This window comes from Centruroides sculpturatus, unplaced genomic scaffold (genome assembly GCF_000671375.1).
Source record: "Centruroides sculpturatus isolate CEXI.00-Female unplaced genomic scaffold, Cexi_2.0 scaffold120, whole genome shotgun sequence".
Classification (NCBI taxonomy): domain Eukaryota; kingdom Metazoa; phylum Arthropoda; class Arachnida; order Scorpiones; family Buthidae; genus Centruroides; species Centruroides sculpturatus.
The window spans coordinates 722547-749390 of record NW_019384554.1 but is presented as its reverse complement, the minus strand read 5'-3'; the positions used below and the strand labels follow the sequence as shown (position 1 = coordinate 749390).

Genomic DNA, 26844 nt, shown 5'->3' with positions numbered 1-26844 from the left:
AACATCCCCCGCCCCAAAAAAGCTTGACAAGTTCACTCTCAAACAATTCATCTATTGGGAGATAAACACAGAAATGGGCCTATCTCATACAAAACAAAAAAATTTCTATTTATTTGTCTTTGGATGATGATATGAGACACTCCCATTGTGGCACGAAGTTAAGAGTGGTGACTCTTGGATTTGAAAAAAAAAAAAAAAGAAGAGCCTGTTAATTTAATTACATATAAAAAGCATTTTAAAATTAATAGGATGGTAATTTTCATATAGGACATACAGACCAGAAATTCTGTTCCTTAAATCAAGGTTTTATTGTAATACTTTTTATTAAAAAAAAATAATGTTTAAATGTAATGTGTAAAAATAAGTATTGATTATGTAGTAATTCTTTCATTTTTTTATTATACATTAGAAAAATATTAATTAAATCACTAGTTATTAAATGTTATTACATTTAATGTCTCAAGAAATTGTAATTAAAATTTAAAATTTTTAACTATTTTATGTTATTACTTGTATTTATTATTTAATTTTTTATCACTTATAGAGCAAAAAGAACAGATGATTAAAAGACAGGCTGCAGATAAAGCAAATTTGAAGCGATTTCGAGAACAAGTAAGCATATTGCAAATACAAACTGCCATATTATATAACATGCTATAATAAGACTAATAACAATTTAGAAAGAAAACACTTTGGGTAGAGGTAGGCGATTAAGTCGCCATCTCTTGGTAAATTTAATAATTAGAATTAAATCAAATTATTTTCAAATTTTAATTTCAGAAAATTTTCATATAATTAATCAAATTTTTTTAAAATTTTGAATACTTGTATTTAATATTTAAAAATACATTTTATTTAATTCTTTAGATTGAAAAAAGAATAACAGAATTCATAAAAGATTCCAGCATGCAGAAATTTAAATTTGAGCCTATGGATAAAGTCAGTCGTTCCATAGTGTAAGAATAAATTAATTGTTTTTACATAAACTTAATAAGAATTATGATTTATTTTTCAGTATGGTAAACTTTAAATTAATCTTTTTATTATAATCCTAATTAATTTTAGAAAATAAAATTTATTATACTGATATATAATCTTACTTATACAATCTTAATTAAATTTTAATTGCATTTATAAAATTGAATTTTATAACTGTAATTAAATTTTAATATGATTGAGTCTTACTCGTTATATTAAAACATTATCACTCTGAAATTATAAATCAGTTGGTTATAAGTTATTTCATTGTGATATCATTGTCAAAATACGCTTGCTTCCAAACTTAAAAAATAAAGCTAACATAATAAAAAATCCAAAAGACTTAAAAATGAAGGAAACAAACTCTTAGTTAAAGATTGAACAAAAAACAAATTGCTTTATACTTTTATTTTTCACTATTATCTTATTCTAAAAGTGATGAGGAAAAACAAAAGATTTAATGCTATTTTAACTCAAGAATTATCACATATCAAGAAAATATCTAAAGCCAAAAATGACTCTTTACAATATATTGAGAAAATTGTAAAAGGAGATATCAAACAATTAGCTTATTTTTTTAATGACAGTCCCCTTTTATATCTTTCATATGAATAGAATAAATGTATGAATGCTTTATAATACTTTCTCTTTGTTGATGAACTATACACAAATAACATCTTCAGTAAACAAGTGAAAAATTATTCAACATGACAATAAATGTTCAGGATGTATATTAGGCCTATATATCCCAAATATTATTAAATAATACATACACTCCAGAAGTAACAGTTAACATGGGTTTTATTGAAGAATATACTTCTTAAAACAAACGTAAACAATAAGTAAAAAAAAAATTCACAAAGTTAAAAACGATCAAGTGTCAGCCTTCTGTTTTAGATTCTGACACTTTACATTAAAAACATGAAGAATTCTTCACTTCATCAGAAGGCTGACACTTGATCGTTTTTAACTTTGTGAATTTTTTTTACTTATTGTTTACCTTTGTTTTAAGAAGTATATTCTTCAATAAAACCCATGTTAACTGTTACTTCTGGAGTGTATAAAAAGGATTAACATAGACTCGGAAATTTGATATTTTTATAAATAGTCTAACCTTCAAGTATGAATATATAGTTTAATTAAGCCGGTGGTCAGAAATCGCAATAAAAAATGTTTGTTGGCTGTATTAACAAAATTATTTTTAATTTTTTACATAATCGAGTGATTTTCAGAATAAATGTAATATAAGGTGTAATGATAAATAGTATGCACTTNCAACGCAAAATAGGTTAATAGCGATATACTAATATACTAATTACATGGGATATAATAATATACTACACTAATAATGGATTTTTTCATACTTTTCGGTTATCCGACTTTTCAATTATCCGACCAACCCCAGTCCCCAATTAGGGCGGATAATCGAGGTTCTACTGTAGTACATGTTTTGATGACAAAAAAAAACAAAATTTGAAATTTTTAAAAAATTCTTATCTAATAAAAATATAATTAAGTAGCAATGGAGTGATTTTTTTCCAAAGACTCTTTTTCTCCTAAAATTACCGTATTTTGATGAGTATAAGTCACTCTCAAGTATAAGATGCACCCCTATTTTGAGACAAAAATTTAGAAAAAAACTTTTTTAATGGGATTGTCTAAAGATGCATTTTATTAATCATAGTGGCCAAGAAATTCTTCAACTGAATCACTGCTATCTACTGGTAAATTATACCCATTAGGAAACATATCTATGACGTCATTAATGACTGATTCATCATCCCTTTTTTCTTGAATTCCCGAAGTATTGACTGAATCATCATCATGGATGTTGTTGTAGTCCAGCTGCTTCAGCAGTTCCACGTGAATCTGGTCAGGTCCACAGGCCTTGCCTGGCTTTGCTTTACTAATGGCATGTTCCACTTCAGATGTTAGTATGTGGAGATTGTCTTCCTCAGAATCTTCATAGATTCTGATGATGATGAATCCTCATCTTCTGTACCACCCAGAGAATTAGATATTCCAGTTTTCTTGGAATGACTTGAATAATGATCTCCATTTTAATACCTTCCCAAGCATGCAGCACCCAATTGCATACTTGTGCAATGCTGGCTTTTTTATTCTCCTTGTTGGTGTTAAACTTTTATTTGCAATAGTCATCATCCACTTGTTCCATTCATCACGAATTATTTCAGTTTAATAAAGGTATCGATTCATCCATCTGTCATATTCTTGAATAAAAAAACAAATAAAATGCTTTATTAAACTGAAATAATTGTAATTTCTTAATGTAAACTCAGAGGTCATGTGATGACAGTCAACAGAACATGGCAGCGATGACTTGTGTGTCGCTACTCTGATAATCTAGGTACTCTAGCCATTCGGTTGAGGGATCATCTGCTTAATGGACCACTGTACAGGTTGGTCCCTAGAGTGGACCACTACTGTAGATACGTTCACTGTAAAAATGGTTACCTGTCGAGTATAAGATGAATCATGATTTTGAGCTTCAAAAAGTAGTAAAAAAGATGCAACTTATACTCTTCAAAATACGGTATGTAAAATTGCTTTTATTTTCTTCTTGGATTTTTATTGTTATACTATCTTTTTATAGTACTCTAATGCCAGAGAGATTTTTTAAAAGCAATTTTGCATAGTTTTAGATGGGAAAGAGCCTAGAAAGAAAGATATCCATTATTGTTTAATTTTGTTTATTTGATAAGAGGCATATTAAAGAAGGCTGTGATTTATGTTGCTTTATTTTTAGATCATATACATTTTTTATAATGAGTTTATATATGACTAACCTGAGATATCATTTAATAGCTCTATAACAGAATTTGAATTGGATTCTATAGCATGTATTTTTATAGATAACAATTATATTTTATACATTTTAATAAAATATATGATGTATTCAAATATATTATGTGTAATATTATACATCAGTAAAGAATAAGAAATAAAGAGAAAATACAACTTATATATTTACCATATTATTTCTTGATATTTATTGTACATCTTTTAGTTCAAATTACTGCCTTAATATCAAAAATTAATATTCCAGAGTTTATACAAAATTTCAATATTCAAACTACAAGAAACAAGAAATTTTTATACTAAAGGCTAAAAAGATTAAAGAAGTAAATAGATAAAAGATAAATGCCAATAATAAATTTTGAAATTTTTAATAAAGATTTTATACAGAATCTATAAAGATATTAATTGGTTAAATCAATTCAAATTATTTTTAAAATAATATATAATTTGTTATATTGTTTCAGAAAAATAGAACATATACGAAGGCTATTTTTTAAATAAGGTCCGCTATTTAATAAGAAGAAAAATACTGTAAATATCATTAAAATATATTTTTTCACATATTCTACACACTTTTATCTACTTTTATACATAATTTCCATTTTTGTTCAAACATTTGTCATACCACTCAACAATTTTGTGAATTCCAACTTCAAAGAAATCTGCCACCTGTGAAAAAATCCAATCCATGATTGCAATTTTCACTTTTTCATTGTCATTGAACCACCAAAAAACTCCTTTAAGTATCAAAACAAGTGAAAATCACTGGGTGCAATGTCAGGACTGTAAGGTGGATGATCCAGTTGTTCCCATCCAAAAGAACTGATTAGACCTTGTGTTTGTGCAGAAACATGTGGCCTTGCATTATCATGGAGCAGCATCACACCAGAAGACAGTAGACCATGCCGTTTGTTTTGTATGGCATGCTGGAATTTTCTCAAGATCACACAATATGCATCAGAATTGATTATGGTGCCTCTTGGCATAAAATCCACTAACAAAATCCCTTTTCTGTCCCAAAAGACAGTTGCCATTATTTTTTGTGCTGAAATGGACTGTTTGGTTTTCACTTTGGTTGGCGAAGATGTGTGTCCCATTTCATTGACTGTTGCTTGGACTCAGGAGTCATGTGAGACACCCAAGTCTCATCTGTAATGATGTGGTGCAACAATTCATCCTTCCTGATCATATCGAGTCAAAAATGATAAAGTACTGTCCAATCTTTTTATTTTGTGATCACCAGAAAGCAGTCTTGGAACCCACCAAGAACACAATTTTTGATAATTCAGTTTCTCCGAAACAATGGTATACAAAACTGGTCTTGAAACCTGTGGAAATTCAATTAATAACATTGAAATTGTGAATCATCTGTCCTCTTGAATTTTGTTATCCACATTGCAAACCAAATCTTCAGAAATCAGAGAAGGTCAGCCAGGGCCTGGCTCATCATGCACATTAACCCGCCAGTCCTTGAACATTCTCACCCACTTTTGAACTATGCTATCACTCATAGCATTATCACTGTACTTTTCACATCTGTGGCTGTGTTTTTCCTGTTGTGCCGTTTTTTTTGCTCTCGAGTCTCGTATCAGATCGTATCTCACAGTCAGCGGGTGGCTCAATTTTCTTAAACATTATAAACTTTTACAGCTCGGCACACAGACAGACAATACGGCTGCAAATGGTGTCTAAATGTGCACAAAGCATGCTCGGAGCAGACGCACATATGCACTGCTGTGATCGTGCGTCATTCTCACTCTCATTCACAAATGGACCTTATTTAAAAAATAGCCCTTGTAATTATCAATGGTTTTTTTAATCCATTAGAAGTTAAAATATTCTGTCAACTTGATCTATTTCTTGACAGTGAAATTAAGATTGAAAATTACTTTAACATGTTTTTCTGTCTCTAATTGCATCAATAAAGATCTACAAATTATTTCTTTAAGAAGAAATATCAATCCATACTAAGACAAGCATTGGTATGGATTGATATTCCTTCCTACAGAAATAATTTGAAAAATAGCAATACAATGCACTTTCAAAATACAAATAAAGATTTGTTAGTACACTATTGTTTATAGAAAGAGCACTACTAAGATACCAGATAATGAAATGAAATTTATGATGTAGATTACACATTATACAACATGTAAATGATTAGAAATACAAAGTCAAGTAGATGCTGGTATGACTATTGCATTACCAAGTACTGTATCATGTTTCAGACATGTTTAATGCACTATATGTCACAAATCAAGGAAGGACTGTAACACATCTTGCATCCATGAGATGTCAACATTTTCTGAATCACATGAGGTCAGGCCAGGTATGTTCTCTTGAAAGTTGATGCTAAAATATGTCTACAAGTAATACAGAACTTCAGTCTTCAAAATCTCTTTCCTGTTCCACTAGTTGATTCTTATTCTGGTAATGCTATATGAGATAGAAATTTGAAGTAAAACCAATAGCACTCCATACCATAATACTCGTATCACAGATGTATGGTGTCAGAAATGCATGCTTCCAGCAACTGTTTACTACAGAATCTCCATATAAGAGTCTATTCATTATGATGCATCGGACTAAACTGCAGTTTGTCTGAAAGGGTTATACAGCCCTTAGTAGCAATCATTATTCAAGTGTCTTGTCACCACTTAGTTCTTTATATCAGTGGTGTAAGGTCAAGGGAAGTCTTTTTACTCACTGTTACAACATTGGACAGTGAATAAAAAGTCTCTTCTGTAACAAATGCTATTGAACAAAGCATGCAGATGTTTCTTGATATATGGAACCACTCCATTATTATACTAAGGTGATTTGCCAACACCATTTGATACAAGTGCTACTCTGTTCATTATACAACATTTTGCTCCAGACTTTCCATGTAGATGCTTGCAACTTTTGTCTCTACTGATTTCATATTTGTATTATTATTCTTGCATTTCTTTCAACATTGGGATTATTGCAGAAAGACAATCTTTTCTCACTTGAAGTTCAACAGCTGTATCTGTGAAGTTCAACTGCTGTAGTATGCTGCACTATTAGTATATACTGAAAATTTGAGTGAGTCATCTATAGGTATGTGATCTGTGCAATCTATATTTATACCTATACAATAATAGTTGAGTGAATGCAACTCACACTGGAACTTTGCACTTAAGCTGCTGTTGTATTGATTTTATTCCTTATCATGGCCATGCAGATTTCCATCCATTCCTAAGTGTTCTTTGTGATGATGTAATTTTTATAAACAAGTTTACTGTTGAAACAAATGATTGATATTAGAAAATATTTACTTTATAATAATAATTTTTCCCAAAAATGTCAATTTGTAATAATTACTAAAAATTTATACATAAAATTATATTGTAATTGCATTTTTAAGTACAGATAATTGTCGTATACTATCTGAATGAAAATATAAAGCAAACTAGTTATTTCAAAAAAATCATGTAAATAAACTTTATACCAGTATGATTTTATTATAATAAATGCAGGTGCTTCCCTACTTATGAACAGGTTAGGTATTATTGTAAGTCAAAAACTAATCTGGAAAGTACATTTGTAACAGAATAATCTCTTATTTTTAGTGTTTGATCCTGTAATGTACTTAATAGAATACATCTGCTTATTATCCTGCTCACTACCTCTTAGTAGTAGATGTTTCAAATGTGTTTTTTTATAACATATATAGTTTATGGCCAGGGTTTAACTCCTACTGACCACTTACACTGCACATTCCACAAAGACCGGCCTCGAAGTTGTCAGATGGCTTAGGAGGGCAAATCGAGTGGGGAGTGCGTCGGTAAGCTGGCAGGTGTCCTTTCAATGACAGGCGACAGGTTTAACAAAATAACAAAGCATTTATTGAATAACTAATCCTAATTATAAAGGCGATAATAATATAGAGGTTACTTACATGCGGTTAAATATGAGTTAACTATACAAAGGGCCAATTTTAACAGCTCTGACAGCTATTCTGAGAGAGAGAGAGTTCTCAAAGCTTTAAATAAAAATACCTCTATGAGGAAATGAATGGTATGTGTTGAATGGATTGTAGAAATCGTAGTCGGCCAGGAACTGTAGTATGGCAATAAGTATGGAAGTTCGAAGCTGTGGTCTGTCGTATGTCGATGTCTTCTCCTTTCAGTCATTGCATCCAATGTATAGAGACAAGATGCACACATTAACAAGTATAACTTCCTTTGGATCGCCCTGAGCTTCCAGGGGCTTGAGCTTTTATATCATTGTCATGGGAAATCTAACACATGATTGACTTTTGTTGACGATGATAGTGCATTCCTGCCACCTAAGTGTCAACTTTTCCACCTAATTATGAAAACAAACGGTGACCTTCGATCTAATTTTCACCACGAGTGGGTTTTTTTTTTCCATCTGAGTTGTTTACAAATTTTTTTCAACAACTACGTAAAAATTGTGGATTTCACAAGTTTTTTAATGCCAAGTTTAGTTTCCATAATAATAGAGCAACACTTCTTGCATTTATCTCGTCTTCTAGATTTCTATTACATTTTGGATGCCGTTTTTGAAGCACTAATTGTAAAAATTTATAAAAATTGCAAACAATAGTGAAAAACACTTTACTCCAACATTACTGACTTCAATGCCATCTTGCAAGTGGTGATGGAACATCAGGATTCTTGCAAAAATGAAAAATGATGTTATGCAATAGCAGTAATCACATTAATTATTTATTAAAAATTTATTATTTATTACTGGCAAAAGACTAACTTAGTCACCACCCATGATTGGCAAGAGACCTTCAGAATTTGGGTAAAATTTAAATTTTAGATGTACGGTCAAATTGTTTGTAAGTAGGGGAGCCCCTGTATTTTTGATTGCTCTCATTAGTTTTCATTAGGTCTAAATTCAAATACAAATAGATTTTTACATTCTAGAACATATTCTTTGAATTGTTCATGTGCTCAGCAGCGTAACCAGGATCTGAACTAGAGGGGGCAACTCATATTAGTTTCAAGGAAGTGGGAAAGGAGAGTGAGATTTCACCACAGATGGCTGTAGTCTAGTCACAATATTCATTATTAACTGATACTAAATTGATACATCTGTGCTATGTGCCTGTGTGTCAATTACTAACTATACTTTCATTTTTCTTCTAGGGAGGGGTAGCTGCCCCTCATTAGGTATGCCCTTGCATGTGCTATATTTAAAATTATATAAACAAAATTGACTGAATATAAACAATAAACAACCATACATGTGTATGTTAAAATAACATTTTACCAAATAAAGTAATTAATTTAAACTCATTTTATTTGTTACAATGTTATTTTATTTTACATATACACATATGACGGTTTATTGTTTATATTTTATTAATTTTGTTTATATAATCTTAATACAGTGCATGAAAGTATTATAGGTTCCAGGATGTAAAATTTCATTTATACAGGGTGTGTCCAATAAATTTTTTCCTGCCAATGGGGAAGGGTTGGAGGACAGTTTCTATGGGCAGGATCAGTGGTAGGGGGTGTCACATAAGCTATGAGATCTGGCTTAGTTATGTCTGAGCCTTTGGAGTGTGTAGATAGCTCCTGAAGTGAAAGTGTGTTTAGTACTCGCATTGAGAGTCAAAATGCAGCAAACCATCAAGCAGCGTTTTGCCATCAAATTTTGTGTTAAATTGAACAAATCTTCCACTGAAACTTTGGATATGATCCGTGAGGCTTACAAGGACGAAGTCATGTCCAGAATGCGTGTTTTTGAGTGGCATAAAAAATTCAAAGGTGGCTGGCAGATGTTGAAGACAAACAACATGCTGGACTTTTGACAGAGACCCGAATCAATGAAAATGTGGCCAAAGTGCATGAATGTTTGAGGATTAGGGTCCGTCGCACCCAAAGGGAGATTGCCGATACCTGGATGCTCCATCACAACAATGTGCTCAGTCACATGTTGCTAATTGTGAGGGAGGCACTGGCCAAACATATGTTAACGTTGCCCCAACCACTACAGACCCGATATGGTGCCCTCGACTTCTTTTTGTTCCCTCATATCAAAGGAGCCTGAAAGGACATCGTTTCAGGACGATTGAGGCTGTCCATGTGGGTTCAACAGGGTACTAAACAGCCGTGTGGTTGCCGCCTTCCAGGAGGCATATGAAGACTGAAAAGTTGTTGGCAATGGTGTATCAATGAAGGGGGGTCATATTTTGAAGATTATTAGCTCTATATATACATACAGTATATCTTCAATAAATTTCTTTTTATGACTTCAGTCCCGATACTTATTGGACAAACCCTGACCTGATAAAAGCAGTCAAAAATGTTCTTTATAATAAAATTATTCAGGTATAAAGTTTTTATGTGCATTTTAAATGCAAATATTTATATATTTATATTAATACAAGTTTAAATTATTTCAAATAAATATTGAAATAATTCTTTCAATGTAATTTTAGACATGATGTTGCTGATGTAGGAGGATTAACTGCATTTTCATTTGGTGATGATGAAGTAGACAGGCATGTAATGGTTTTTAAAAAGGTGGTTATTTATAATTTTGAAATATTTTATTTTCTAATAAATGTTTAAATTGTTAAAACTTGTAATTAAGGAAGTAAATTAAGGAATAAACAAAACAATATATGTATATGTAATTTCTATATCTTACAGGAGTTTTTATTGAAATTTTATATGAGATAAAAAAACTTTATTTTAGGAGTTTGCTCCCTCAGATGATGAACTCTTAGCTTACAGAAAAGGAGAAGAATGGAATCCTGAAAAAGCTAAAGAAGCAGCTCAGCGAAAGGTAAATATATCTAATTAAAAAGTTTTTGATTACGAGATAAAATGTGATAAAAATTTTGTTGATTGTGCAATTTCAATTTATAGTTTTTATCTGAAAAACTTGTTTTAAAAATTAACTCAAATATAAATGATTATTTGCAAATAAAATTATTTGTCTCAAGCAACTAATTATATATATATAAACATCATTAAACCCAATGTGTTAATAATAAACCAAATGATTGCCATAATTAATTTTGTCTGGAAGTGAAGTGTGTCTTGGAGATTTGGGTGGCATAACTGGCAATGTGACCACATGCTAAGCAGGAGTTGCAGGTTTAAATCCCACTCTGGGGCCGTTCTTTTAGACTATTCTAACATTATTTAATAAATATTAAGTTATAATTATTATTTTCAATAAGAGATGGCACCTAACATCTACCTCTAATATCAAATTACTTAATGTATAATTATTAATATGAGCAAAAAAATATCCCAATTAACATTAATTATAGTGAGCATTTGGTTTATTTATATTTATAATTATCATTTTTTCTTTAGGATATTTTGAATTTCATATTAAAATTTTTCAGTTCTATGAAAAGCATCCAAACCAAATTTAATGAATTTAACATATGCCAATCAATTGTCACCACAGTTTAAATCAGAAATAGTAAATTGAATTTTCATTCTTTAATTGAGATTAAATAAACTGTTACTATTATTATTTACAGTATAAACATATGCTGCTGTGTGTTTCTGTATGAAATTTCACTGATAATGATGTCAAAAATTATCATTTATTGTAATTTTTATTGTTAGTGATGAAAGAATTTTCTAAGTACTGTGTTTTCTGCAAATAGCTTATACGTTATCTGTGTTTAAAAGTCAATTTGAAAACGAGTGAGATTTAGCTGCAGACTTTAAATTATGAACTCATCTAATAGCTTTTCCTTTGTCTAAACTTACCAAAAAGTTTTTAACAATGTGAAAAATCCTTTGCGCTGCACATAGGAATTTTTTGCAGTTTTGTCAGATTAGCCTATATCAGATCAAGGTGAAGGCAAACTTGCAGAAACATTTACTGTGTTATGTGCTGTTATGTATGTATCTATATTTAAGAAATTCCATACTATGTGACATAAATTTAGTTTGGTTGCTTTCTGTAATGTGATGTACGGTACAGTTCCAACCAAAACGTTCAGATTTCAGGACATGCTGGCTTTTCCACAGTAGTCACAGTTTGAATGCATTTGTCACATCAAGCACTAAATTATCAATCATGGTCATCAATCAATCATTTCCATGGTAGTAGGAGTTGAAATCCTTGTCAGAGGGAATAAAATTGTTTTATAAGGAAATCCTTTCAAAAAATTAAGTTTCTCTATTCTACTGATATCTTTAAACAAAAATTATCACTATTATTACTATTCTGCAATTTATTCAAGCAATATTCCAGAATTACTAAGCAAGAATGTGTGTGCTGTCACAGACCACATGCTTCAATTCAATTCTAGTAGTGATGCTTTTTAGTGTTAAATCTAGAATAGTAGAGAATGACAAAATATGGTTTTATTAAGCATTGTGGTGAAATAGGACACTACCATTGAAGACAACAGGTGCTATTTCTCATTGATTTGAATATAGTTCATATTCATTTATTTTAATAACATACATTTCTTCTAAGTAATCATTTAATCTTTATTATATCCAGAAATTATAATAAACTGGTTATATTAAATAAGTTTGTAATGTTTTATTATAATGTAAATAATAATGTTTTTATTTAACATAACACTATGCATGGTAAAAACATTAAATATTTAACACAAACATTATTTTATTGCATACATATTGATAACATCCTGTTTAACAGCATCATGCCACTATTTGTTTTCATCACATCATTCAGACAGTATTGATAGGTCTGAGAATTTGTTTAATGAACAGTTACATCAATGTTCAAGCACCAGATGTATCATTTTTTGTTGGGTTATTTCTATTCTTTTACAAAATAAGGATTGCACAAAAATATACAAACCTGATACAGTTGTGACTTGCTACATAATTATGTGAAAATTCAGAAGATTTCCCTATCAGCTTCTGACACTACCTATATTTTATGGGAAAACACAGGAAACCTTTTCTGTGATTTTCATGTGATAAGTGGTCACATATATGGATGAATTTGGGCGGATGGAGGAGGGAAGTAAGAGAGACTGGGAAATCCAGAATGATGCATTCAACACCAAAATTATTCTAAAACAAAACTACATTATTGATGGAAGTATATTTACTTTGTTATGTTGTAGAAATATAACTATATGAGATGATTATGAAAAGGATTCAAAAATGCATACTAACATAAGAAGGCGCATTTATTAAACTATGTCTATTTCAGAGCTATCCTGTAATTAAAGTCTATCATCCGAGAGAGAGAGAATTTACAATGAACCACGAGTAGACATTTACCTCATCAACAAGCATTTAACAATTTTTTTAATAAATGATTAAAATATTCTTATTATTATTAATATAAAAACTATAGCTTGGAATCTCACAATTATATATATATATATATTCTATTCACTGATTGTGAACACAAAGAGTATAAAGTCTAGTATTGAAAAATCACTCTTCATATGTATATGTGTGTGTGTAATGAAATAAATGCAACACTGTTACCTTAGAAGAATATAATTAACTGCAAAGTGTAAATTTATCAAAACTGAAGCTAAGAATATGAGATATAATGACCAGAAAACTTGCATATCAAGATTATGGGTATCACTTTTAAACCTCTTTTTATACTTTATTGAATTTAATTATATATAAGAATTATAATTTTTACATCATTTATTATACAGCTAATGTGTATTATTGTAGTTACATTTTATTGTGAATTAATTTACCTCATGTTGAAGTGTAATTCATAAAAGTTACACTTTTATGAATTACAGTATAAGAATATTAATGTATTCACATAAATGTTTGCCTTGAATGTTGCAAAACCTCAGGAAATTATTGTGGCTCAGATAATTGGAGTTCTATTATAACAATAAAACATAGTCCCAAACTCTAGTCAGATTTGTAGTTCATGAAATAAAAAATGAATAAAATTAATTAATTAATGCTTAAATATATTAATTAAGGTAAAAATGGCATAAAAATCATAATAATTGTTTAAAAAAAATGCAAATTTAATTTTAAAAAATTATTTGAAAGGTCAAGTTTCTNATCTCTATAATTTCATCTGCAAGTTAGATCAGTATAAAAAGTCATATTAATAGATTATAGTCACAATAGACTAATTTTAATAAAATAAATTTTAAGATATTTGCAAAGTCAGGTATCACTATTGATACTGTGATTGTCATTAATTAGTTACGCAATATGTAGAGTAACTTCGAAACTGATATTAATGATAGCAATTAATAATAGTAACAAATGTTAATAAATCTTTAATGTATATATATATATAATAAAGGAATTTTTTTATTTTCTGTGAAATATAAATGTTTTTCAGTTTTTAAAGATTTATTATATGAAATTTAATATTGTTTTCATCATGGATTTCACTACTTAATTACAAAAGTAAATAAAACAGTTTTGTTTTTATTTTGATATAATTCCTGCTGATATAATTAAATTATATGGTAAAATTAATCAAATATGTTACGACAATGAATCCATTTCTTTTTAACACCGTCTTCTATACTTTTGTGGTATTTCTAATTTTAATGCCGATTGATTATAATCTATCATTTTGATGGTGGCACTGCTTTTAATTAAATTAGAAAATTAGAAACATAATTGAAGAAAATTAAAGTTTAATTAAATAAAACTTATTTAATTAAAAAAATTAAATTAATAAATTTTTGACTTGAAAATTTAGAGAAAATATTAGGTGAATATTGCAAAATAGATTTTAATTTTTGCAATTCTGCCAAATAAGGTCAAATGTAAAAATGAATATTAATATATAAAGTAATATGTAAAAATATACAAAATTTCAAACAAATCTAGTATTTAATTTTAAAAAATTATTTGAAAGGTCAAGTTTCTTTAACATTGTGTATTATGCTGTCAATGAGATAATTGGTTGTTTGAAACTATGCAAATCAATAATAGTTAACTTTCTACATCTTTAAGTATATTGTAATTTTAGAAATGATAAATTGTGTAAATTTTAGAAGTGATGCATTTTATCATGACGGACACTAGAGAGTATTTGGTGTATTGGTGTATAATCCTACTTTTTTCTTTTTTAACTCTGTCCATTGAGTACTAAGAGAGTTATTATTAAGCAAGCCATCATGGTTCAGCTAGGCTCACAGTGGAGCAGCTGGATGGTGTGGACAGGGCCCAATATATCCAGGTGGACACCCCTAAAATCCTTGGAAATTTTTGACCCACTTGGCTCAATCCTGGGTCTTCCAGAGCAGTAGGCTGCCGCCCTAACCGCTCAGCCATCTGGTCACCTTTATGATCCTACTAGTTCATACTCATTAGTATAAAATGTTGGTAGATGAGAATGGAATAGTTTTTATCATAACTTGGTATTTGGTATTAGAGGAACATTTGGAAAAACAAAGATATTGCAGGAACATTTACAAACAACTAAAAAACTTTCTTTTCCAACTAGTGATTTCAAAGAGATACTAAAGAGATCTGTGCATTGACAGTGACAATGCACAGATCTGGGTTAATTTAGTATCACGAATAAGCCTAAATTATATTATAACTCATGAATAAACCTAAATTATATTATAGTTACATAAATGCCTTATTATCTATATCATCATGTTTCTATGTCATGATAAAATATGTAATGACATTGTTTATAAAATTCATATATTAAAATATATAATAAAAATTAATAAAATCTGTTAAATGTTGTAAAAATATTGGAGTATTTTAAATATTTATTTTTAATCATTTTAAAAATAGTTAAATCAGTGAACATTTAATTAGTTCCTTTTATTGAAATAAGGTTAAACAATAATTAGTTATTCAATAAGAAGAAAAATATTCCTAACTTTTTTTTATTGATAAAAAAAATTATTGAACTAAATCAGATGGAAACAGAATTTAAAAAGAAAGTATATTGAAACCAATTTAATTTTATTTTTATAAATTATGAATAGACTTTTCAACATTTCTAAAATTGAACATGCATACGAAAGTAGTTGGGTTGGATATATATTATATTAAATGTAGTAAACGATAAGTCAGACTCTTATAAATATCATTTTTTAAACTTTTGTTTATTTAATGTTTTAAGTCTTCCTACTCCATCCTCAGAGAATACATTTAAATTGAAAATTTAATATTAAAACATTTTTTCATTTGTAATTCAAACTGTTTTTGATAAAATTGAAATCTTAATTAAATATTGTTTGAAATTGTTGAATTTGTGAAATTTTATAGAGATTGCTAGTAATTGACTGGACTTTCTGGAAGATAGAACAAAAATCAATCTTAATTTATATTCATAAAAGAAAGAAAAAAAAAAGAAAGTATTTATATAATAATTCAATTTGTATAGCAAAAGTCTGTAAAACTAATAATTCCGGAAAAAATTATCTTTACAACATATGATTGTAACAAGTTATATCCTACTTTTATAACATAGTTGTTTATACACATTTTATAAATTTAATTTAAACTAAGATGTTCTCACTTACAAAAGAAATAAGTTGAATGGCTATCAGCTAACTCTGTAATAAATAACATTTAATTATATGATGCTGCTTGCTGCTTTAGATTTCATGGTAAATGTTAGACAGATTGAAAAGAATGTAAGATCCCTAGCAAAAAATGACTGAAGGTGTATTAACAAATAACAGCTGAAGGAGTTGATATAAATAAATATGACAAGTAGATTATGATCTTAATATTTAGAGAATTCCATAAAGAATTTTAACATCAGCATACTTAACCATTCAAGTACACAATCAAATAACAAATGTTGATTAAAAATGAACAGATCACAGTAATAATAGTTTACAAAATCTTACGTCAGTCATATTTAGTTTTAAAAACTTTTAAATAGCATATAGTCTACTTTTCAAACAATTTGATTTTTAATATCCTCAAAAATATCTCATAAATGAGTAATTCTAAATGCATAAATGTAATTTAACCCNAATTTCTGAACCCTCGAAATATCTATGGCAGTTGGTTGTTGCGTCATTACCAGGATGCTATCTTACCAGACATTAGGTTTCGGTAAGAATTGTTCGACATCTGGTTTGAAGTGTTCTCTATAGTCTTAAAATATATGCTCTCCACCTTAGTAGTGGCTTGCCCCTGTACATCATACTTTTCCCTTAACAATAGAGTCATGCCAATCATCTAACTGCTTTCAGGAGAAAAGTTCTGAATTGAAGCAACACGACTTCCGGTTTGCATTAGAAGTTTGTATATAGCTAATAGAGGTCTCCCTCCCCTATGGTTTCCATATCTGATCTCATCTTTCATCTATCTAACTCCATTATCAAGATTAAGGAAAGACAGTGGGAATTTATAGGTCTACAGTTTTTTCAAATTGCAGTCCAATTACTATAATTATTAATTTTGATAAGAGATGGCATGTAACATCTACATCTAATACCAAATTACTTAATAACTAATTATTAATAGTAACAAAAAATAGCTCGATTAATTATGGCAGTTGTTTGGTTTATTATTAATTATCGGGCTTAGTATTTATATATAAATCAGCACTTTTGAAAAACAAATATTGTAATTATCTTCAACAGTCATGAACTTGACAATGACTGTTTAAGAATCATTATAATTAAAACTTATGATCTAACAAGAACTTTCGATGAACAGAAGATTTTTATTCTTTCTACCCTATGAGCATAAAGAGGACTTTTTGCCAAGCCCATTATTAGTTTTTTTAGGCCCACATTAGGACAGTCAGATGGTGAGGGAGAAGGCCCAACATATCCAGGATCTCCCAAAATATTCCTAGAATTTTTTTCACCCAATCCAGATTCATTCCCAGGTTGCCAAAGTGGTAGGCTGATGCCTTAACTGCTCGGCCATCTGGTATGTGTCCTATATGCATTAAGAAGCTCAATTTTTTTAGACCAGTCCTAGGTCCAGCACAGGCCCACATTGGGGACAGCTGAGTGATGAGGAGCAAGGTCTAGTATATCTGAGACAGATCTTCCCTGAAAAATTTCTGTGGTGTTCACCCAGATTTGATCCTGGGTCCTCAGAGTAGTAGGCTGATGTCTTAACTGCCTTGACCATTTGGCTGGCAATACTTTTTGGGACTTAAGTATCTCATAAAAATATAAACAGCAAAGCAAGAATAATAGTTAATTCCAATATAATTGAAATAATAATTGATTTACTATTGTTACTACTACTATTGTATTGTTACGGTGGTACCCGACTTAAAAAATGGATCTATGATGAACACAAACTATAAAACATTCTTCTTTGGAAATACTACCTTAAAGGAGTTCAAAATGCAGTCAAACTCCAGTTATTCAGATCAAATGGAACCACACCTAATCCAAATAAACCAAAATTAGTGGATATTGAAATTAAAGTCTAAAATTTCATACTTTTTAATGACTAAAAACAAACTTTTGTGCTTTACTTTATGTGCTTAGAAAAATCACAAAATGAAACATTTTAACTCACTCAGGGTAATGAAAAAAAAATTGATCCCAACAAAGAATTTTCGAGTTTCTTATGCAAATAATAGAAGTTCAGAAAGAATTTTTATGATGAATTAGAAACTGAGCTTTGAAGAGAAATATTAACAGAACATGAAAGCAATATAATTAAGGGCTGTTATCACAGGAAGCAAATGCTGAGATATAAATCATATAGAATCTTGCAGAAATAATAATAGAATAAGATGAATCATTTCTCATTCTAATGGAATAGAAAACTTAGCTATCTATACTCTAGAACAGGGCTTCTTAAACTGTTGGTCACAAAATTTGGCAACAAAATTTTATTCTATGTATTTATGTAAATAAATTATTATAAAATCAAAATGTTGAAAGTGCTATCCATCCTGCAATATTAAATATTCAGCCAAGGTTTAAAAATAAGCAGATCCATCTGATTAGTAGTTTTCTTTTGTCTTTAATAAATGATAAAATAATATGTATATCAAAGAATTTTTTGATTTATCAGCAGTATCAATAAGTGATTTTATTTGTATATCTATTTTATATATAAACAACAACTCCACAAAACTGATTTTTGATTAAAGCCAGACAATTTGCTAAATTATCAGGATATAATAAAACCAAGTTAATAATTAGATATGAAGTAATTTGTCTAGAGATAGGCAGTTAAGTTTCCATCTTGTAATAATTTATTATAATTATTAAAATTAATTTTAATCTAGAATTATTGGAAGAAGAGAATCAGCCCAGAGTGTGACTTGAACCCACAACTTCTATTTTATATATCTATATATTGGGGTCACAAAATTTTCTTTGGTAAAAGGGGATCAATGGAAAAAGTTTAAGAAACAAGCTCGTTAAAGAAATTTTAAGAGTTGTTGTTGGTATAAGAAACTATCAAAATGCCTTCTTATGTCAAATGAGGAGTCAATACTGTAGAGATAAAGAATCATATCCCAATATATATTATATAACTTTATCCAAAATTTAAAAAATTATTGATATAAAATACGAGGGTAATCCCAAAAGTAATGTCTAATATTTTTTTTTGAATACAAAGAAATGTTTATTTTCAATAATGTTTACATCATTTCAAAGCTTGAACATTTATCTATTTTTCTACATAATTGCTATTTAGGTCGATGCATTTTTGTTAGGCGCTGTGGCAATTTTTATATGCCCATGTCATGCCATCTCGCCGTCACGTCATGTTAAACCTATTCAAATTCACCACTAATTAACGGAAGTGTATGGCGAGTTGTGCATAGATGTCAAAAATGCCCACAAGTGGCGTAGGGAGCTTGCAGCTGGTCGTACTGAAATTCACAACAAAGAAAGAAGAAGGAGACCGTCAATTTCTGACAAGACAGTCGCAAAGGTTGAGCAAACCATGTTTGAAAATTAGCAAATCAATCTGGATGATCTCTGCATTTTGGTTCCTGGGGTTCCCATTTATAGGGTTTTAACAGAAATATGTATTGCAATATCAAAAGGGGTGCACAAGATGAGTCCCGTGACATGGCGGCTAGCTGGTATGAAATGGGCATACAAAAACTGCCACAGCGCCTACAAAAATGCATCAATTGAAATGGCGATTATGTAGAAAAATAGATAAATATTCAAGCTTTAAAATGATATAAACATTATTGAAAATAAACATTTCTTTGTATTTCTAAAAAATAGGAGACCTTAGTTTTGGGATTACCCTTGTATTTCAAATTACAAAATTAAAAACTGGTTGATATCTCATTAGAGTCCCAGAAACTTGACTCTTGATAACTCAACATTCCATAAAACTCATTTTGTCATTCAAAAAAAAAAAAAAGGAATCTAATTTTTACCTTTACACAACATGAATGTCACTAACTCAAATGAATAGCCAATACTTTTTTAATTAAAATTTTACTACAAATAGAAATACATAGTTAATATATACATGAACTTACATATAATACCATTAAGAAAATTCTGCTGTTTGCACTAGCGTTGTTGCTATTGGTAAAACTTAATTTTCGGTAACGCATCATGTTTTTGCAGGGCACTATTTTATTATTATAATTTAAGTATGTTTTGAAAATAGAATTAGAAAAATTGTTCCAAAAAATATTACGTGAACAGAACTTAAATAATAAATTAGAATTTTACAGAAATTTTTTTATTATAGAAGANAGTCCTCATCGATTCCTATTTAAATCAACATAAAATTTTCGTTAATTCAAACTGAATTGTGCCGCTTCCTCTTTATTCAAATCAACAATGCATGTTTGTAGATTAACATCTTCCCACGTTTGAAAGTTAAAGATTGAATTTAAAATTAATAAATTAAAATTTAAAAACATTTAAAATCAGTTGGTGTGTGATTAGGATGGTTTATGGTCATCCTGTGGCACTTTCTTGTCATGGATTTCCAATAATTTTTTCCTTTGTTCCATTGAATGCACTACTATACCCTTGTTTTGTATTTCTCATTGATTAAACATTATTTTGCTTGCCGTGTAGTGTTAAATGTTTGTTAATGTGTTGTTAAAATCATTTCATTTTTTGTTCTGTAGCATCCAGAAATGGTCTCCTTTTAATTCAAACGATTTAGGCCATCCTTCTAAGTTCGAAGTAATGGGAGTCTACTGTGTTTAAATAAATAACAACACTGAGTGTCATCTTTTAGCATCATTATTTAGTAAAATTAATTTTTTTTTACAATGCAGTGTTATTTAGTGTGTGTGATATATATCTATCTATCTATCTATCCTTCTCTTGCTACTCTATAATATATATTTATTTCTCGGCAAAAAAGGTGTTTTGTTTCTCTTTATTTAGTTGCTGAGCGCTTTTGATATTGTACAAAATATATTTGATTATAATATAGATACCTAATTTTATTATTAAAATTCTAGAATTTTTGAATTAGTTACCAACTATCAAAAAAGTATACTGTACAAGGCTTTTGAGGTTTACTTTCAATAAAGCAATATATAAAAAGAGTGAATAAAGATATTTATCCAGGAATGTAAGCATCAACATAATCTATTATCTTTTTCTAATGAGATAGAAGTTTGTAAATGCCTCTCTAGTAGAACTCTTGGTACTGACCTTTAGAAGGAAAGTTGCAACTTTGTTTACAGTACTCCTTAGTTTCAAAAATATTGTCAATTATGAGTGAAGGAAAGATGTAGTTGGATGTCAAAATATATGGGGAAATGGAAGTAGGTAGAATTTCCCAAAACAAAGCTTTAAAGTTTGTCTTGGGTTACTTATGCTGTGTGAGGGTGAGCATTGTTATGACGACATCTTTGAGATAGACAAGTGCAGGCTGTTTCAGAGTTTTGTCAAGATTTCCACAGTGATTGTCTGACCATTAACAAGAAGCTCATAATGAACAATACTAACCATGTTTTATCAGACACAACAAAATTATCTATTGGTGGATCATGGGCTTTGCTGTTTGTAGTACAGGTTTACTAGATGATGATCAATTATCAATGCTTGGTGTTCCTTTAAATAATCAATTTTTATACACATGTTCAACACTCTATCCAAATTGGCTCATGTTTTTTGACGTGAAAACTAAAAAACAGATCTCAGCCTTGGGTTTTTTGTTAGCAGTCAGTATATGCAGAATGCATTTACTTAGCTTCTGGATTTTTTAGGCAGTGTAAATGCAAATGAATTGTATAGTTGCTCAGATTGGAAGCTTTCTGCAAACTCTTGGTTTTGTTGAAATAAGAACATAAAAACTACATGAACTTATTTAATTGTGTGATAAGAGTAGTAGAATTTTATTGTCAGAAGATAGTCAGAATTTTATTGCAAATTATAATTAAAATTTTATCATGAAAAATTAAAATATATAAAGAACAATGTTTCACTGTAAAACTAGAAATAAAAATTCTATTTTTTCACTTATAAATATAATATCTAAGTCTTTAAATCCAACTTTGAAAAAATTACGAGAATTTAAAGATTCAAATATTTATAGCATTCTTTTACATAATTAAATGAGCCAAAGAATGCTTTGAAAGTACTAGGAACAAAATGTGTAATGGATTATTTATTATATTAGGTTCTCTAATAAAGAAGAATGAAGTTAAATAAGAAAAATCCCTATTATGGAATTACAGAAAAAGTGTTTGGTTGTGAATCATTATCTAATTCAATACTTCATTGCAAATTTACAGTCATGTATAATTTTTAAAGTTAATTTTTAGTTATTTTAGCTGCAGAAATTCTTGAAGACAAATATAATTATTATTGAATTTTGTCAACAAAAAAATTTGTTTAACAAGCAGAAGCATATTAAAAGTTAAACATTTTATTACCCACTCATATTATTCAATTCAATTTTAATTTAAATTACACAATCATCGTAAGTAAAACAAAATAATTCTGCATGAACTTGAATTATTGAGTGTTATAAAATTTATTAGTAATCTGGTATCAAAATAAAACTGTTTAATAAACTAATGTTGATGCTAGTTAAATGTAAATAAGTTAAGATGAACTGCTATTTATCTTGTGTTAGATGTTATTCCCACTAATAACTGCCAACAACATTTTATATACAGTAGACTCATTAATTTGAATGAACTCAAATAATTCAAAGTTTTTTTTAATTCAAACTGGCTAGTCCTCATCGATTCCTATTTAAATCAACATAAAATTTTCGTTAATTCAAACTGAATTGTGCCGCTTCCTCTTTATTCAAATCAACAATGCATGTTTGTAGATTAACATCTTCCCACGTTTGAAAGTTAAAGATTGAATTTAAAATTAATAAATTAAAATTTAAAAACATTTAAAATCAGTTGGTGTGTGATTAGGATGGTTTATGGTCATCCTGTGGCACTTTCTTGTCATGGATTTCCAATAATTTTTTCCTTTGTTCCATTGAATGCACTACTATACCCTTGTTTTGTATTTCTCATTGATTAAACATTATTTTGCTTGCCGTGTAGTGTTAAATGTTTGTTAATGTGTTGTTAAAATCATTTCATTTTTTGTTCTGTAGCATCCAGAAATGGTCTCCTTTTAATTCAAACGATTTAGGCCATCCTTCTAAGTTCGAAGTAATGGGAGTCTACTGTGTTTAAATAAATAACAACACTGAGTGTCATCTTTTAGCATCATTATTTAGTAAAATTAATTTTTTTTTACAATGCAGTGTTATTTAGTGTGTGTGATATATATCTATCTATCTATCTATCCTTCTCTTGCTACTCTATAATAAGCTCCATAATTAAATTATTTGTTCGTTGTCATTAATGTTATGACTTTAATAATTACAACAAACTGAAAATTTTAAATAAAAGATAACATGAAATTTCAATTATAACACAAACTATGTGAAATAAAGCTTTAACTGCCACTTTATTGGACTGCAATTTTCAAATTGCAGACCTATAAATTCCCACTAGTGTCCATCTGTCTGTCCTTCCTTAATCTCGAGAACTGAATTAGGGGCAGGACACCCTAATTAATTATATATGAACTTCTGGTCCAGACTGCAAGTCACATGATTTTAGTTCAAAAATTTTTTCCAGAATGGAGTTAGCTAGTTGACTGGCACTCTATTGTTATCAGGAAAAGTATGATGTACAGGGGCAAGATACTATTAAAATTGAAAGCATCGTTACTATTTTAAATTAAATAAATTAAAAATTGCTGCTTGCATTGTGATATCACAATAAATAATTGATCATTTTAAATAAACTCTCATAACAGAGTACCATAATTTTTTATTTTTGAAAAATAGAGAAATTTCTTATTATCTTATGTCACTAAAATTACCCTTTTTAAGCTTTTTTTTTTGTTCTTTAAATTTTATTTTGTAGAGTATAACTGAAAATTACTGGACTTTCTAGTCACCGTAACTCCTGCTCAAGTACTGGAAAAATCATGCAAGAACCTTTGCCAGCATCTTTCTATCTTATGTTTCTTAATTTTATTAATAATATGTCTTTTAAGTGATATAATAATAAACAAAAGATGGTAAATATAATTTCTAAATTTATTTAAATAAAATAGGATATCCTACTCTTATTAGAAAAGTTGATAATCAATAAATATCAATCTGTACTCATCACAAGGTGTTTATTAACTGACTGAGAGAATTGTTAGTTAAGAAAAGATGAATAAGAGGGAAAAAACTTTGAAATTTAATGAGATTTTTAAATTTAAATACATCATCTTAATTTAATAGATAATTATATCTTGCTAAAATATATTTAAAATTAATAATTTTATAATCTGTGTAGATTTGATGTATGGTACATGGAGTGTAATACAATAATTTGTTTGTTTATATTAAATTGATAATTATATTTTATTTAAATTTAATTCTACATAACTGAGTCAATATATCTCACTTCAAAAGTAAACTTTTCATATAAGGTCTAATGTTAATGTTGAAATATAAATTTTTTTTTCAATATTGATTAATGACTTCATGCCAAACTGTAGTTTTTTTAATATCGTTTTGAAAAAAATTTTCTTCTTACAAGAATAAAATTGATTAGTTATACATTAAATTGTGTTAATCTTTATGCATGCAAACTATAATTTACAGGAACAAAAGCACTAACATTATTGTTTCTATTAAAGAATGAATTGATTTTAGATTTTTAGTTTTTCAATCATTAAAGAAGCTAAATAATTAATTATTGTAATTTAAATATATTTTGTTTTTACAATAGGAATTAAAATTAAAAAAGAAGAAACTGATGAACAAGTTGAAATTGAAGATTCCAAGAATAGGAAAGATCATTTAGAATGCCATAAAGATGTAATCAATGGTGATCAAATCAATGTGTCATGTGAAACTACAGATAGTGGTACAGAAGAAAGTAATCAAGATTCTGTTGGAATAAAACAAAATACTGCATTATCAGAGAAAAATGATGTAAGTTGTTTAAATTTTTAACATTAAATAATTATCATTATCTAATTCCATTTTATATTTCATTAAAGATAATTGAAAATAGATTAAGGTTATACAAGTTATTTGTTTGTAATTTTAAAATGTTTTCATAGTTTTTTTTTAATCTTTAGTGATTTGATTCATTATACATATATATTTGTATTTTCTTAGTTCTCAAATATCAGGAGTTTGAAATTGAATTTTAAGATTTTTGTGGAGGGAAAAATTTTCAAATAATCAATTTCATTAAGTTATGAAAACAATACAAAGTTATGAAATTGATGATGATTGACATCTCTGGTTTCATTTTTTTTTTTTTATATATACAATAATTATTCCCTTTAATACTGCTTCATAATGTTTTGAGAGAATTTAAATGTTAAAAAGGAGTTTAATTTAAACACACATTACCAGCAAAACACATTTGATTAATGTCACTATTAAGCCATATAGCTATAAATTTCTCTTAACTCTGCATCACTTCTGATTATTGTTTTGTACTGTTACTGTGTAAAAAATATATCTTAGTAAAACCTGAGTGTAGCAGAAACACTCAGGACTGAGACTTTGTCTGCTTAAGACAGGTATGTTAAAAAAAAATTGCATGTTTTACAATACCTATTGGTTTTTATTTAAATACTCTGACAAGAAAATTGATGCACTAGAATGAACTATCCAATTGGGACAAAACTGGCATGGTAAGTAAATGCACAGAAAAGAAATTATTACAGTTTAAGAATAGATTGGATGATTTATTCCAGAGAAAGAGCTATGCAAAGTGAGGAAGTCAATAAGACATTGGCCCATTGCTTGAATATAACTGTTACCTGGCAAGGCATTGATTCATAAAGTTGGTGGATGGTTCCTGGGAAATTTCTTGCCAGATGGTGTTCAATTGGTTGGCTAAGTTGTTGACATTCCTGTGTGGCTTTCTGCTATTTTGTTGTATAATTATACTGTATATAGAATAAGAACTCCTCTCTTCTTTCCTATAATCCTTCTTCCTTCTGCTTTTAATTTAACCCTTTCTTGTCATATGACAGGAACTGTAATATTTGTGGGTCCTGATTGGCCAATCTCCAAAAGGGACAGGACGGGGTCCTGCCCGAGGGGACCATTAGACAGAGGTGAGGAGAAAGGACACTTTTGGGTTTGCCATGAAAGAGAGAGAGAGAGGTCATGCGAAAGTGACCGGAAGACAGTGTATAAGGCAGAAGGCAAAAGAGAGAAAGAGCCAAGATAGACAAGATAGGAACGGAGACAAAGAAATAATTGGGATAACCGTTCCAGAGAGTTCCAAGGAACCGCCTCAGCACATGTTCAATAATAACTGCTTTGCCCTCATTTGGATGCAAATGGATCATACATTCACCGTGCACGAAGTGAGAACTGTTGATATTCACTCAGTTCAGGACCCACATATCTAGCTACCGGTAGATTTCCTAACTAACCTTCCTTTCTTCTTTCTTGTAGTTGTATTAGTCAGGATTGTATGTATATGTTAAATTTATTGCAGTAAGATCGAATGAGAGGGGAGATGACATAATTATATCCATATATAAGTGTCTCTGGGCATTCTATTCTTTGTCAACTCATTTGACTAATAAAGCAATTTGATCTTTTTGTCATCTTATCACATGTTTTACACACACACACACACACACACACACACACACACACACACACACACACACAC

General features: G+C 29.1%; 1 protein-coding gene across 1 annotated transcript in view; it reads left to right on the top strand.

Moving 5' to 3' along the window:
- The window catches only part of LOC111623775 (sperm-associated antigen 7 homolog), a 41582-nt gene that overhangs the window by 7425 nt on the left and 7313 nt on the right, over positions 1 to 26844 (top strand). Inside the window, exons 2-5 of the mRNA XM_023366478.1 lie at positions 545 to 612; positions 868 to 956; positions 10244 to 10328; positions 10504 to 10593. Of these exons, the coding sequence (XP_023222246.1) occupies positions 545 to 612; positions 868 to 956; positions 10244 to 10328; positions 10504 to 10593 (332 nt within the window). The remainder of the gene's footprint in view (positions 1 to 544; positions 613 to 867; positions 957 to 10243; positions 10329 to 10503; positions 10594 to 26844) is intronic.